At 56.2% G+C, this 14,221-nt stretch overlaps 4 protein-coding genes across 4 annotated transcripts; 2 read left to right on the forward strand and 2 right to left on the reverse strand.

The window, feature by feature from the left end:
* Positions 1-637: 637 nt before the first annotated feature.
* M409DRAFT_50730 (uncharacterized protein) lies at positions 638-1,915 on the reverse strand (the record flags this gene model as incomplete). The annotated part of the gene is made up of 1 exon (XM_033811612.1): positions 638-1,915. The coding sequence occupies one exon, from the start codon at positions 1,913-1,915 to the stop codon at positions 638-640; it is 1,278 nt and encodes a 425-aa protein (XP_033672155.1).
* A 2,233-nt stretch (positions 1,916-4,148) lies between these two features.
* On the forward strand, positions 4,149-7,463 carry M409DRAFT_63618 (uncharacterized protein; the record flags this gene model as incomplete). The annotated part of the gene is made up of 1 exon (XM_033815682.1): positions 4,149-7,463. One exon carries the CDS (start codon positions 4,149-4,151, stop codon positions 7,461-7,463), a length of 3,315 nt encoding a protein of 1,104 aa, XP_033672156.1.
* Positions 7,464-7,843: 380 nt separating this feature from the next.
* Positions 7,844-11,340, forward strand: M409DRAFT_63619 (uncharacterized protein; the record flags this gene model as incomplete). The annotated part of the gene is made up of 2 exons (XM_033815683.1): positions 7,844-10,245; positions 10,428-11,340. 2 exons carry the CDS (start codon positions 7,844-7,846, stop codon positions 11,338-11,340), a joined length of 3,315 nt encoding a protein of 1,104 aa, XP_033672157.1.
* Positions 11,341-11,707: 367 nt separating this feature from the next.
* On the reverse strand, positions 11,708-13,755 carry M409DRAFT_50733 (uncharacterized protein; the record flags this gene model as incomplete). The annotated part of the gene is made up of 3 exons (XM_033811613.1): positions 11,708-13,245; positions 13,298-13,696; positions 13,746-13,755. 3 exons carry the CDS (start codon positions 13,753-13,755, stop codon positions 11,708-11,710), a joined length of 1,947 nt encoding a protein of 648 aa, XP_033672158.1.
* Between the last annotated feature and the right edge of the window lie 466 nt (positions 13,756-14,221).

Below are 14,221 nucleotides of genomic sequence, written 5' to 3' on the forward strand. Positions count from 1 at the left end.
ATTCCCCGAAACGTACGATTCACCCCTCCATTCATCCATCCACCCACGAGACCGACGACGGCTAACGATAGTGCTTTCAGCAACCGCGGCGAAGTGAACCTCTGCACCGCCCACTGCTGGCTGTGGTTTCTGCTGCCGTACGTCCTCTCGCCTTGCGTGCTGTGCGCGCTGCTTTGGAGGGAACGGGGAAGGGTGAGGGGGAGGTTTGGGATTGAGGGTACGTGTTCTGGTGGCTTCTTTTTGGGGGGTTTGCAGGGGGTTGGAGCTGATGTGTGTGTTGTGTGGGTAGGGAGCGACTGTAGGGATTATTTGGCGGTGTTTTGGTGTGGGGTACGTTTTGGAATGAATGTCGATGATGGTTTTTGGGGAGTTGAGGCTGATATATTGGGGTTTCGTTTAGTGTTGTGCGCTGTCGCAGATTGAGACGGAGTGGAGGGAGAGGGCGGAGGAGATTAAGGCGCAGGTGCAGGAGCAGAGAGGAGGGTATTCTTCCGAGCAGCAGGCGATGGTGTATCAACAGCAGACGACGGAGCCGGATCCTCCGATTCAGGGACTGTGAAGATGAGCGGGTGGTCTCAAAAAGGGTATGTTGATAGTGTGATGTGTCCTAAGAGAACGACGAAATATCATGTACCTCTCAACCCTCCCCACCAACCCTCTCCAAAACAAACCTCTCCCACAAAACCCCCCTCTCCCTCCCCTCATCATAAAACTCCACCTCAAACCCCATCCCCTCCCTCCACCCCCTCATCAACCGCCTCCACTCACAAACCTCCGCCGCAGGCGTCGCCCACCTCTCCCTCCATGCCCTCGCACCATTCCTCGCAATCCTCTCCCCCAACGTATCCCAACTCTGCAAATGCCGGATTTTCGCCCGGACGTCCGACCAGTCGTCGCTGACTTCGAGGTAGTTCTGCTCGGGGCCGGTGGGTTGGAGGAGGTGCGTGTGCGAGGTGGTCCATTTGAGGGAGGAGGGGAGGAGGAGGACGGAGGTGCAGAGTTGGAGGTATTTGAGATGGTTATTGTAGGAGGAGGTCTCTGGGTGGGCGAGGTATTTGGATTCGCAGGGGGAAGAGGAGAGGTTGGTTTCGTGGTGGTGCTGGTGTTGGGGGGAGGAGGTGATCTGCACGTCGGCCCAGGGCGCGTTGGCGGTGGAGGAGAGGAAGTCAGGGTGTTGTGATATGCTGGATGTGCTGCCGCGCCAGTGGAGATGGGGTTTCTTTTGTTCCCAGTCGATGGTGTCGATGGCTTCGGCTCTGCGGCGTGCATCGTGGAATGACTCGATGGGTCCTGCTTCAGGCCAGCTGAAGGAGGTGTAGTCGGGCATGAGCCAAGTCTTGTGGTCTGTGGGTGCTCGAGCGAAGGCCCATGTCTTCGCGGATGCTGAGGAGCGAGAGTAGTGTGAGGATCTCTCCTCGGTTGTGAACGTGAACTCGATGTTCGCTACTTCCTCGGGGCTCGTCACCAAAGCGCGGTTGATTTGAGCCAGGACCTCCAGCGAGCGTTTGGATATCGAGCCGGCTGTGCTGATGACGTACAATTGTTGGTCGTAGATCATCGCCCGCACGACGCCTTTGGTGCCAGAGACTTGGTCGAGGTCGCTTAGTTTCACCTTATTGTAAGGTGCTCGGTGGCGACGCACGCTCTGGTCGATAGGCTTGAAGAGGCCGTGGAATGCTTGCTCGCAATGCGTATGCGTGAGGAGGAGATTGTTCGCGTCGGTTGTGTAGTTCCACTCCCAGTAAGGCTCGATGGGTGCTATATCCCATGATCGTCCCCCTTTCAATTGTGCCGACTGCCAGTACAGAGGCGTGATGTTGGCATAGTCGTCGCATAAATGCAGGAGAAAGAGTACGGAAATCACGATTGCAAAGACGGCCGTTCGTCGTAGACGCGGCGATTCGAAAGAGCGCATTATCAGGATTGTACTTTCTTTTCAAGGAGCGGACATCTTCCTGTACCAGCCAGGAAGAAGACAAGGAGCCACACCACGCACACAGACGACGCAAACAATTGAGAAGGAGAAGAAAGGGAGATGCGAACCCACTGTACCTACCGCGTTTTTTGAACACATGCTGTCGCGTCCAGGTTGAAGAATGGTAAAGTGAAGTCTGTAGTGCAACACTGGTCTCATTGGATCGTCAGGAGGCACTTTGAGATGACACCAGCGGAGGAGCCGAACCCACTCAATTGCGCGGACTGAACGTGGGACGGGTCAACGACGATGTCGTCTGCCGCGAAGTCAATTTCAGAAATCACCGTGTCGACGTGTCGCTTTCGATCATCAAAAACCTGATATTGAGATCAGGCCACGATGATGGAGGCGAAGAAAGTCAGTCGCCTCCGTCTGCTTCCTGCGTTTCACGGCAACGCTTGGGGGGTTTGTACAGCAGCTCGGCGATTGAAAAGTATGCTGGAGGTACGCAGACGACGACGGATATGTATCCCGTTGAACGAGCCCGGTGCGAGGACGGGTACGGACAGTTTTTGACGGGATGCAGGTCTTGGGCGAAACTAAGAAACTCCGAATCGCCCAGCAGCAGCGATGTGTCGTCAGGTGGTGGTGGTGGTGTTTGTGTTGGTACTCCGTTGCCGAAGGATTCAAGAGGGTTGGCGGATTGAGATGCCCGTCTGCGTCGGTCGCACTGGCATTATTCCATCGTCATCATTATCAGTGATTCTGCCATCGATCGCGACAACCGGAAACGGGTTGTTGTTGTGGCCGTGAAGCAGGCCTGTCGAGGAACGGAAAGGTATGCGACGAATGCTGTGCTGACCGACAGCATCCGCGAAGCAGATCCTGGTGCGTCATGACAGCGCCCAGAAAGAATCCCACGAGGCACCCCAGGCACACGTTGAACGAAGAAGTCTAACTTTCGTGCGTTGCGCGGTAGGGCAAGGCGATCGGGTGTGCTGCTGCAATTGATGCTCGTCTCATCGATGCCATCAGCACCTCATGTACCCATCCACAGGTATCTTATGTACGTCGGACTCGTTGGACGCGGCACACCAAGTTCCAGGACACGGAGAAAGGAGCGCCATTGCACGCTCGCTTGCGTGGCTGCCAGCGCAAGACAGACACACCTATAGCAGACGCCGTCGAGCGTGCAATTCTCCGAAACATCGTCGACGACATCATGCGATTCGACCACCGGCGATGCCACGCGGAAAGTCTAACCCTCGGACTTCAACACTGACATGCATGATCCTGCCTCTATGCGCCAGGGTGGGTGAGCTGGGCGATCCAGTCGCAAACCGAGCGCGGCTGTTCTGGAATCCCGTTCCCAGCTGTTGCGCGTTGTTGGTGTAGCGAGGTCCAGATGTCCTTCTTCTTAGCACTGAGACAACACCAACGCCTGCACTGGCGCAAGAATTGCCTGTGTGCGGCCTCAGAACGACGACGTTGTCATTCCAGCCGGCCGTTATAGTGAAGGAAGGACCCTTCATCCTGATTCCTGCGGCTGGTGTGCGATGCCAGACTTCACAGCCCCGGCGAGTGCGGAGCCGCTCGGACACCTCAGCCTCCTGTGCGCCTTACCTATATTTGGTAGACACAGGTCGATCTATTCCACACATAGTAAGAGCTAGGGTCCTTCCAACGCCATGCACCAGGGCCCGCGAGCCTGTTTGACTGTCCGCGCCTGGGCTTCAGCCATACGTGCGTGCCATGACTGCACTCTGACCTGGCTCCCTCATGCCTTCGCTGGGCGAAGCTCGAGCAACATGCTCCCGGACTGGCATGTCGTCTGCCGCGAGACACACAGCTCTCGACTGATATAGTATGCGAGGCCGCTTAACCTCCGCCATGTTCTCTGTTTCCGAATGCTCTTCGCTGCGCCTGCTCGCCGTGCAGGTATGAGTATCTTCACTTCCCTTGTTGTTTCAACATTCTCGTACGGCGTCGTATTCCAGGCGTCTCTGTCAGCCTGACCCATACTCATCGAACCATCACAGCAGTGTTGGAGGAGCCCATCTATCATCCTTGCTTGCCACCTGCTGGGCTTGCATAATAGTGGTAGGGACCTGTCACAGGAACGCTTTTGGAACGGAGCTGATCATTGCTCGCCACAGTCGCGAGGTTGGTCGGTACCTGACAGCAGCCCGCCCAGTACTACGAATACCTCTGCTCAGCCTTCCCCACCGTCAAAATGGGAGAGGGACGTTACTACGCTTCGATCGACGTTGCGGCCTCCAACAACTCTGGCCCAACCGAACCGATCCCACAACCGACCAGCCAATTCAGACGGAGCATTTCCATCTTCAGTAGGAGAGGTACCGAGACACCTGAGCCTACTCCTCCATTCATAGCCCAGGCAGCAATGCCTCGTCCAATGACCGAAAGACAGAAGAGCTGGATTGGTAGGAGGAAGAGTGTCTGCAGTCAGAGTCCAAAGTCGCCAAAGGCCGCAAGTCCAAGGACTCCCAAGACACCAAAGGCCACCATTCTCAATGCGGTGCCTCCAGCAAAGACGATCCAAATGACAGCTTTGGAGGAGGAGATGGCTACAAGCCCAAACGAGGAGATCCTCTCGGCGATAGCGATCAACGAGCGAGAGTTGACGTTGAACGCATTGAATCGGGGCGACTCTTCACCATTGTCCCCCATTCAGCAGGATATGTTGAGGAGCAAGAGCACGACGTCTTTGGCAACGCAAAGGACCAAGTCTCAGAAGAGGAAGGACTCCCAGAGCAGAATTGGCGTCTGGATAAATGGCGTGGTGCATTGGGATGATACCGTTCTTGGCCAAGGTGAAAAGCAAGAGGAGAAGATCGAGGAGACTGGCTTCACACCAATTCGACCAGTCTCTGCTGGCACGCAACTCGGACAACAACTTGCTGCTCGGAAGCCACATCTATCTGTGGTTATCCCGGCTGGTGAGCCGCTGATTAACGACCGCACGTTGTCTACGATTGTTCAGCCGAAGCCGCGTCGACCTGTCTCGGTGGCTCCAGCGAGCATCGTTACCAAGTTCCCTCGTCAACCACCTGCGATTGTTCTGGAGGAGCCAAAGGACGTCTCTCCGTTGGAGCAGGATTCGGGTCTAGTGATTAGCCCGCCTGATAGGCCTCATGCCCCAGTGCATTCAGAAAGCGGCCGATCGCACGCTTCAAGGTCCTCGACTTCAGGCAGTTCTGTAACCACTGATCTCTCTGCATCTAGTCGACGAAGCTCGGCAACCAGCGTGGAAGCACTTTGTGCGTCGACACAGCCGAACAAGGACAAGGCACCCCCACCTCTACCAGTCATGCCCGAACGTGAGGCGCCTTCTCCCTTCTCCAGGAACGAGCGAATCTCCAAGACTGTCAGGCTGCCATCACACGCGGACATGCTGCAACAGGAGAGCCAGATGCGACACAGCCGATCGATGAGCGAGCTGGATCGTGCTGATCGAGCTTTCATTCGCAGTTCACCATACACCTTTTTAAATGTGCACGAACCGACGAGCCCAACTTTGAGCCAGGCCGAGAAAGACCTCGAGGACTCGCTTGAGTCGATTCAACCGCCTGAGCATGAACAGAATGAGGCAGTCGACCTCCCATCTAGGAGCGGCTCCTTGCTGCAGCGCAGCGACAGTGTGCGAGACGTCATGCAGCCGCCAGTGCGTGCCCCGACGATTCCAAAGCGATCCAGGAAGAGGGACTGGAGAATGACTAGAGGCACTAAGAGCCTTAGTGCTGTTCCAGCTCCTCAAATGCCTACCAGGAGACGGTCTGAGTCGCAGATGAAGCCACTGGACCAGCCAACGAAGGGACCTACCCTGCGGAAGAGTGCTAGCATCTCCCATTCCAACCATAACTCGGCCGACTTGACCTCAATTACAGAACGACCGAGCCCGTCTGACGCAGAGAAATCTGCTGACACTCCAATTGTTCCAACCATTGTGGTCGACCAGGCATCAGAGTCAGTCCTACAAAAGCCAACCACGATCATGGAGGCGGACGAAACAGCGACCGCTATGGTTCCCTCAGAGTCAGCTGAGAACGTCCTTTTGCACATCCTCGCGTCTCTCAAATCGATCGGTGATCTCTTCAACACCGCCGTCATCAACAAGGGAATGTACCGCGTGTTCAAGGAGAATGAGATGGATCTGATCCGGACGGTGGCGTTCAACGAGTCCCCAGCGGCGTGGGAACTTCGAGAGTGGAGCCCACCTGACCGCAACGAAGTCGACTCTGGCAAGGCATCATCCCAGCTGGAGCACACGCCAATGTCGTACATGCGGTGCTTCCGACGAGATCAAGCTGTGGTGGAGCGATTGAAAGGGCTGATTCTGCAGAAGTGTCAGACCTTCATCCGTAGAGAGACTACCTTCGCACTCTCAACGCCCACTCACCCAAATGCTGCGAGATTCAACGATGCCTTTTGGCGGATTTGGTGTTTCTGCAAGATTTTTGGATGCGACAAAGGCCGTGAAGATGACATTACAGGCCAGCTCGACTGGCTGAAGGGAGGACTCCTAGCGAACAACCAAGGCTGTGTGGCCACCGTCAACACGAATCTGGATTTCGATATGAGCAGCGTGCTTCTGAATCCACCAGATTACTTTGCGAAGGCCAACGAGCGCGGACTTTATGCTACTCAGCTGTTTGACATGACCGAGATCTGGACTTGCTTGACTGTCCTCTTGCAAGGTTACCAGGGCCGAGTGGACCAAGCCAGACGACATGGCGTCTTTGATGGGACTGGTGTGGTCGAAGGTGATGTCGAGCAGGAAGAGCAGATGTTGGAGGAATGGACTGCTTACTTGATGACGCTGGGTCCGAGTGTCGTGCTGGAGATGGCCGAGTACGCAAGCGACACTAGCGACGCAGGCTTCGCTTTGGCTGAGGCTTACGGTTGGACAAAATGGACGCCACCCGTGTATAACGGCAGCCGCACCAGTTTCCTCAAGGAGCCCGTTGCGAAGAGTTACGAAGAGCAAGTTTTGCTCGCGAAGCTAAGACTTCAGGACCCCTTAGAGCAGGAGAAGAAGGAGAAGAGCCGCCAGCGAGTTGCGACTCTGGCTGCCGAGATCCGCCTGCGTCGACAGAGCAGCGAGTACAAGCGCCTGCCTCTGATCGATATGAACACCGAGCGACCGATGAGCATGGTGTCTCGCACTGGTAGCTCGCGATCACGACGAAGCGTCGTCTCAAGGAGCACCACCACGAGCCGAAGACCATCTACCCAACAACCAACACCAATGCGCCACGGCTCAACACTCTCCCCAACATCGCCATCCACTCTCTGGGCAGCACCACGCGCCATAAGCCCAATCATCGAAGAACGGGTTGATGGTTTCAACCGCATGACTCTCCGAAACCTCGGTGGAGTCGCAGAAGACACCAGCGACATGGCGGTCGCAAAGATTGTCTCAATGGGCTTCAGTGCCGCCGAAGCGAGCAAGGCGCTGCAAATGACGGATATGGGCGATGGGATTAGATTGGACCGGGCGGTGGAGTTGTTGCTGAGACAGCAGTGATGTGTTTTTTCTTTGCGTTGATTGTTGGTACGGACTGATTTTTCCGTTGATGAGTTGATGATACCCAAAATGCCGAGCTATGGCGCTGTCGTTTTGTTGTTGAGCGGATTAGGCAGACGAATTGATGAATGAACGATTGAAAAACATACCATCAATGCCCAGACTATCTCATATTCATGTGACTGACGTCAAGTGAATGTTCTGCCTGAGGCATGAACGACTCGAAGCGGGAATGCGGGACCGCGAGGACCCTTGCCGCGAAATCTTCGGGCGAGCGACAAATTTCAGAGCGGTAGTCTCTATTTACTAGAGCACAAAATCTTTGGCCACGCAGCTTTCTCTTCCTCCCTCGTCCTTCCTTTGAGACCCCCCTTTCAAACATGGACGAGCAGGAATTCGTCTCGCTGCTGCAGGCTCTGCTTGAGCCTGACACCAACAAGGTCAAGCAGGCCACCAGCCAGCTCAACAAGTCCTACTACTCGTCGCCCCAGTCGGTGACGGCCCTCATCCACATCCTCGTCAACCACCCCGAGCCCCAGCTACGACAACTGGCCGGTGTCGAGGCACGCAAACTCGTCTCAAAGCACTGGGCAGCGGTGCCTGAACAGCAAAAGGGCCAGCTCCGTGAGCAACTCCTCAAGAGCACCATCGACGAGGAGAAGCAGCTGCCGAGACACACCAAAGCTCGTGTCATTGCGTCTATCGCCAAGATCGACCTCGAAGATGGACAATGGGCCGACCTCCCTGGCATCTTGCAGCAAGCTGCCACCAGCGAGACTGCCCGTCACCGCGAGGTCGGCGTCTACATCATCTACACCCTCCTCGAGACCATGCCCGACGTCTTCCAAGAGAACATGTCTCAGATGCTCGCCCTCTTCACCAAGACGATCCAAGATCCCGAGTCGGTGGAAGTAAGAGTGAACACTATGCTTGCTTTGTCGGAGCTGGCTATGGTGCTGGACACGGAGGAGGACACCAAGAGCTTGAAGGCTTTCCAGGGCACCATCCCACACATGGTCAAGGTCTTGCAGTCGACGATTGCTGAGGAAGACGAGGAACACACCATGCAAGCTTTCGATGTCTTCAACAAGCTTCTCAGCTACGAGAGTGCTTTCCTGAACGCACACTTCGGCGACCTGCTGCAGTTCTTCATGCAGGTTTCCTCCAAGACCGAGGTGGACGACGAGTCGAGATCGCAGGCCATCAGCTTCTTGATGCAGGCGGTGCGGTACCGCAAGCTCAAGGTCCAGAGCTTGAAGGTTGGCGAGCAGATGACCAAGATGTGCGTTCAGATTGCTACTGAGCTTGATGAGCTGCCATCTGAGGAGGATGATATCTCGCCCGCACGATCCGCCCTCGGTCTGCTCGATATTCTCAGCGAGAGCCTGCCACCCAGCCAGGTTGCTGTGCCACTGCTCAAGACCATTGGCCCATACGTCCAGAGTGAGCAGGCAGAGTACAGGAGAGCAGGTATCTTGGCTCTCGGCATGTGCGTTGAGGGTGCACCAGACTTCATCGCTACCCAGCTGAACGAGATCCTTCCCCTGGTCCTCCACCTGCTCGAGGACCCAGCCATCAGTGTGCGTAGCGCTACCCTCAACGGCGTCACACGTCTTGCGGATGACCTCGCCGAGGACATGGGCAAGGAGCACGCACGCCTGATCCCGGCTCTCGTCAAAAACTTCGACCTTGCACTTCAGGGCATGCAGAACTCGCAAAAGGATTCCAAGGACCACGAACTCAACACTCACATCGTCAAGGCCAGCGCCATGGCCGTCGACTCTCTCATCGAGGGTCTCGAAGCTGAGGATGCTGCTCGCTACCTAGCTGAGCTTGTGCCACGATTCAGCCATCTCATCGACCACGACGACCACAAGGTGCAGATGGCCGCTGTTAGTGCCCTCGGCAGCATTGCCAGTGCTTCGGAGGAGGCTTTCAAGCCATACTTTGAGAAGACGATGCAGAGCTTGGGTGGCTACATTCAGATCAAGGACAGTGAAGATGAACTTGAGCTTAGGAGCATGGTCATCGACTCTCTTGGCAAGATTGCCAGCGCTGTTGGTGCTGAGGCCTTCCAGCCTTTCGTGCGACCGCTCATGCAGGCCAGCGAGGAGGGTCTTCACCTCGATCACCAGCGCCTGAAGGAGACGAGCTACATATTGTGGAGCACGCTCGCCAGAGTCTACGAGGAGAACTTTGAGCCATTCCTGCAGGGTGTCGTCAAGTCTCTGTTCGACTGCCTCGAGCAGGAAGAGACCGACTCTGAAGTCCAGCTCGGTGCTGAGGCTTCAGACCTTGTCGGTCAAGAGGTCACGATTGCTGGCAAGAAGATCAAGGTCGCTGGCGCCAACGGTGTCAACGAGGATGATGAAATCTCTGAGGAGGATGTCATCAAGGCCATGATGGAGACTGGAGACGATGATGATGACGACGACTGGGATGATCTTGGTGCGGTCACTGCTGTCGCCATGGAGAAGGAGATCGCTGTTGAGGTGATCGGAGACGTCCTTACACATGCCAAGGGCAAGTACCTGCCATACATGGAGAAGACGATTGAGACAACCATCCCACTGTTGGACCACACCTTCGAGGGCGTGCGAAAGAGCGCCATCAGCACACTCTGGCGTGCATACGCTTGCCTCTGGGGCCTAGCCGAGGACAACGGCATGCAGAAGTGGCAGGCTGGCATTCCTCTCAAGGTCGAGCCTACGAACGACTTGAAGAAGTTGGGCGATCTCGTCATGAAGGGCACGCTTGCTCTCTGGGAAGAGGAGATGGATCGGTGAGTCGACGCTTTTTTCTTTCTATTCCCCTCTCTTGACGTGATGACAACACTATCGTAACCCAGCTCACTCAGATGCTACGGCACATGCTGCGAGAACGTAGAGGCTGTTTCTGATCTCAAACACGAACAATTACTTGCTATGGACATTTCGATGTGAACACATGCTAACAGCCATTCAGGGCCACTGTCACTGAGGTCAACCGCAACTTGGCCGCTACCTTGAAGCTCTGCGGTCCAGCCGTCCTCGCCACGTCGAAGTCAGAGAATGCCACACCTCTGGAGCAGGTCACTTCTGCGATCATGCTCATCCTGCAGCGCAACCACCCTTGCCAGAAGGATGAGGATGATTTCGACGACGCCCCTATTGAGGGCGAGTCGGCTGAGTACGACTGGCTCGTCATCGAGACCGCTCTTGAGGTTGTTGCTGCCCTTGGCACTGCATTGGGCGACCAGTTCGGCGAGCTCTGGCAGATCTTCGAGACCCCAGTCATGAAGTTCTGTTCATCTCAGGAGCGTTTCGAGCGCTGCTCAGCCGTTGGCACCGTGGCCGACTGCATCGAGTCCATGGGTGCCGCTTGCACTCCCTACACTCAACGCTTCATGCGCGTGCTGCTCAAGCGCCTGAGCGACGAGGACCCCGAGACGAAGAGCAACGCCGCCTTCGGCATGGGTCTCCTCTGCGCCAACAGCACCGACGCCAAGGAAATCCTCTCCAACTACACCAACATCCTCACCCTCCTCGAACCCCTCCTCCACAACTCCAACGCCAACGCCAGCGACTCCGAGGCGCGCCTCCTCGACAACGCCGCCGGCTGCGTCAGCCGCATGATCAAGAAATCGCCCGAGAGCATCCCCCTCCAGGACGTCCTGCCCCACCTCGCCGAGCTCCTGCCGCTCAAGGAGGATTTCCGTGAGAACGAGCCCGTGTTCGATATGATCGTCACGCTGTACCAGGCCCGCAACGAAACGATCCAGGGCTTGACGGGACAGTTGATGCCCGTGTTTGAGAAGGTGCTGGGGCCGCCGGAGGAGCAGCTCACCGATGAGACGAGGGATAAGCTTACGCAGTTGGTGCAGTATTTGCGTGGGTGAATGATTGCTGGATGATGATGGGGTGATGACGGGTGATGTGATGATGAGACGGCAGTGGACTTTGGCATAGCGCTTTTTCGTGGTTTTCGTGCATGATGGCGATGGCTTTGATACCCTTGAAAGAAGAAGAAGAAGATGATCGAAAAGTTGGCATCGTGCTGTTTACATGTACTGCCTGTTTACAGGTCTCCAAGCTGCCCCATGTGGGTGATCATGTCGTCGAGTGATAGAATGGAATGATTACATCATATGAGAAGAGTGTCAACCATCTTCCTCGTGAGTGATTGACAGTATTCATACATTTCTCGGAGAGAGGGGTATCTCATGATCAAGTCCAACAAATCTCTGCACAAATACAACATGTAACTTACGTCCCACCCGCCCCATTCGACCCAGCAGACAACAAATTCCTCTTCCACACCCACGCAAACGCTGCCGCGACCGCCACCGTCGCCCCGACACCCAAATACACCGCCGTCCCCTGCAACGCCGCCTTCTCCTCCTCCTCGCTGGCCTTCGGAAACGCCTGCGCCGGAAACGTCGCACACTCGGCGAGATGCACAAAGAACTCCGCGATGCTCTTCCAGTTCACCGACACATGCAGGGGTTTGGACATGCGGAGTCCCTCGCAGTAGACGTCCGGCTGGAGCTCGGTGCGCTGGACGGCGCGGTCGCGGTCGGCTTTCAGGGCGGCGTAGACGGCGGGGAGGGCGGCGAGGGCGGGGTATTTCGCGCGGGTGTCGAGGATGTGCGTGAAGGAGTCTGGGTCGGAGGAGTCGTAGACGTAGCAGAGGAGGTCGCAGGCGTCGAGTTTGGCGGGGTTGTCGAGGATGGCGGGTTCGAGCTCGCCGAGCTCCGAGAGGATGAGGTAGCATTGTTTGCCGCCTTCGGAGAGCTCGACGGCGTTGACGGCGGTTTGCGGTTGGATCGTTGGGTGGTAGGTGGGGTTGAAGGGGCGGGCGAGGAAGGCGTTGAGGAGGGAGGATTTGCCAGAGCCCGGGGCGCCGAGGACGTAGCAGAGGAAGACGGTGCGTTCGACGCGGGCGCCGGGTTTGGTGCGGCGTTTGCGGGGTTTGGTCAGTTTGAGGGCGGAGGTGGTGGTGGGTTTGGTGTCGGAGGATTCGAAGCCTAGGTAGGCGAGGTATTCGAGGGTGGTTTTGGGTTCGGAGAAGGTCGTCATGCTCCATTGGGCGAGCCAGCCTTGGAGGGTGATGTAGCCGGCTTCGTTGCGGACGGTGCAGTTGGGGAAGGAGTTTTCGATCCAGGAGGAGGGGAGACCGGGGGTGGGGGCGAAGAGGGCGGCGAGTTCGGAGTCGTTGAGCCCGCCGTCGTTGTCTTTGTCGTGGAGGAGGAAGAGGTCGACGAAGAAGCGGTAGCCGGCCGGGGAGAGCTCGGCGGAGGCGTAGGCTGGCACGTCGAATTTGGGGTGGAGGAAGTTGTCTTTGAGGGAGAGGCTGTCTGAGTAGTGGAACTTCCTCAAGATAATCCAGATGGTCTCATGTCGGCCCTTCTCGGCGAACATTTTGTTAAGCTGGATGAAGCCATCGACGTCAATGCCATCACGAAGCTTTTCTACTTCGATGGTGCCGTCGGCGGTTTCTTGAGGCCGCCTGATCGAACGCTTGATGTTGGCTAGGTCGTCGTCTGATAATGGCTTTTCGAAGCACTTCATCTGGAATTCGTGCACTTCCTTGTCATTCAGGACGCCGTCTTGGTCTTTATCGCAGAGGTAGAAGACTCGCTTGAGCGCCGCAACAGCTGCTGGCTTCAGTGCACCCTCCTTGGCGTCGTAGATGGGTGCTATCGGGTGGGTGACGGCCTTCTGGCAAAGGAAGAAGACTTCGTTGATGTTGTGGTGTTCTCTTGCACTTGTTCTTATGCAAGAATCGATCTCTTTGAATTCAGCTGTCCGTGTATCAATAGATAGCCCTAGGTGTAAGATGTTGTTCCAACTCACCCATAACAGGCAGCATTTCATCCTCAATCACCTTGGCCGTGCTCATCGCGGGAGACAAATCGCTCTTATTGCAGCACAGCACCACCGGTACATTGACTCCCAACGACCGGAAGTGTGGCATCCAAAACAAGGCAACGCGCTCATAGCTATAGTGGTCGCTGTAGACCAGCAGAATCACATTGCATTTCCGCAGCTCTTTCCGCAACGAATCGCGATCCTGTGGCAAGGCAGACGTATCGACAATTGTCGTCGTGACATTTTCCGGCGTGCCCAACGTGGGAGGCAGTGTGATGGGCGGGAGGACGGATTGGATCTTGGCTGTGACGAAGGTGTCTTTGACGAGCGAGGTCAGGAGGGAGCTTTTGCCGACGCTCTCGTCACCGCAGATGCATATTCGGACTGCCGTGTTATCAGAACGTGGTTTCCTATTTCAGGGCAGGATTCATACCGGTGGCCATGGTCCATCTCTAGATCGAGGTGGGTGACTGTGCTCAGCAGGTGAAGAGGAGCAAACGAGTAGAGACGAAAGGGCAGGGGAGACTGAAAACTGTCGTGGCCTACCGCGTTCGCCTACTCGAGCTCAATATACAGTCGTTTTGCGCGCTGCGGTACAGAGCTGGCTTGGAGCCTCGTCCTGCTTCTCGGCTTATCCTTGAACTCTCCAAGACGTCGCAAAACTGTGAGTCTTTGAGACTGAGGTCACCCATCTCCAGCTCCTCGAAGCTCATTGGGTTGGCGCTAGCTTAAGTCTAAAAAGTCGCCCTTCTACCGCCCTCGCCCTCCTGCGTCCTTTCTCCAACATCCCCTCCCTTGCGTCTTGCTTCCATGTTGTGAAAAGTAGTACAACGAGCCACACGTTCCCTCCAGCACTCTTCCACGCGTCTGTCAGGGACCATCGGCAGCCCTGGCAAGATGCTACCCGAC

This window comes from Zasmidium cellare, assembly GCF_010093935.1.
Source record: "Zasmidium cellare ATCC 36951 unplaced genomic scaffold M409scaffold_5, whole genome shotgun sequence".
NCBI classification, from domain to species: Eukaryota; Fungi; Ascomycota; class Dothideomycetes; order Mycosphaerellales; family Mycosphaerellaceae; genus Zasmidium; species Zasmidium cellare.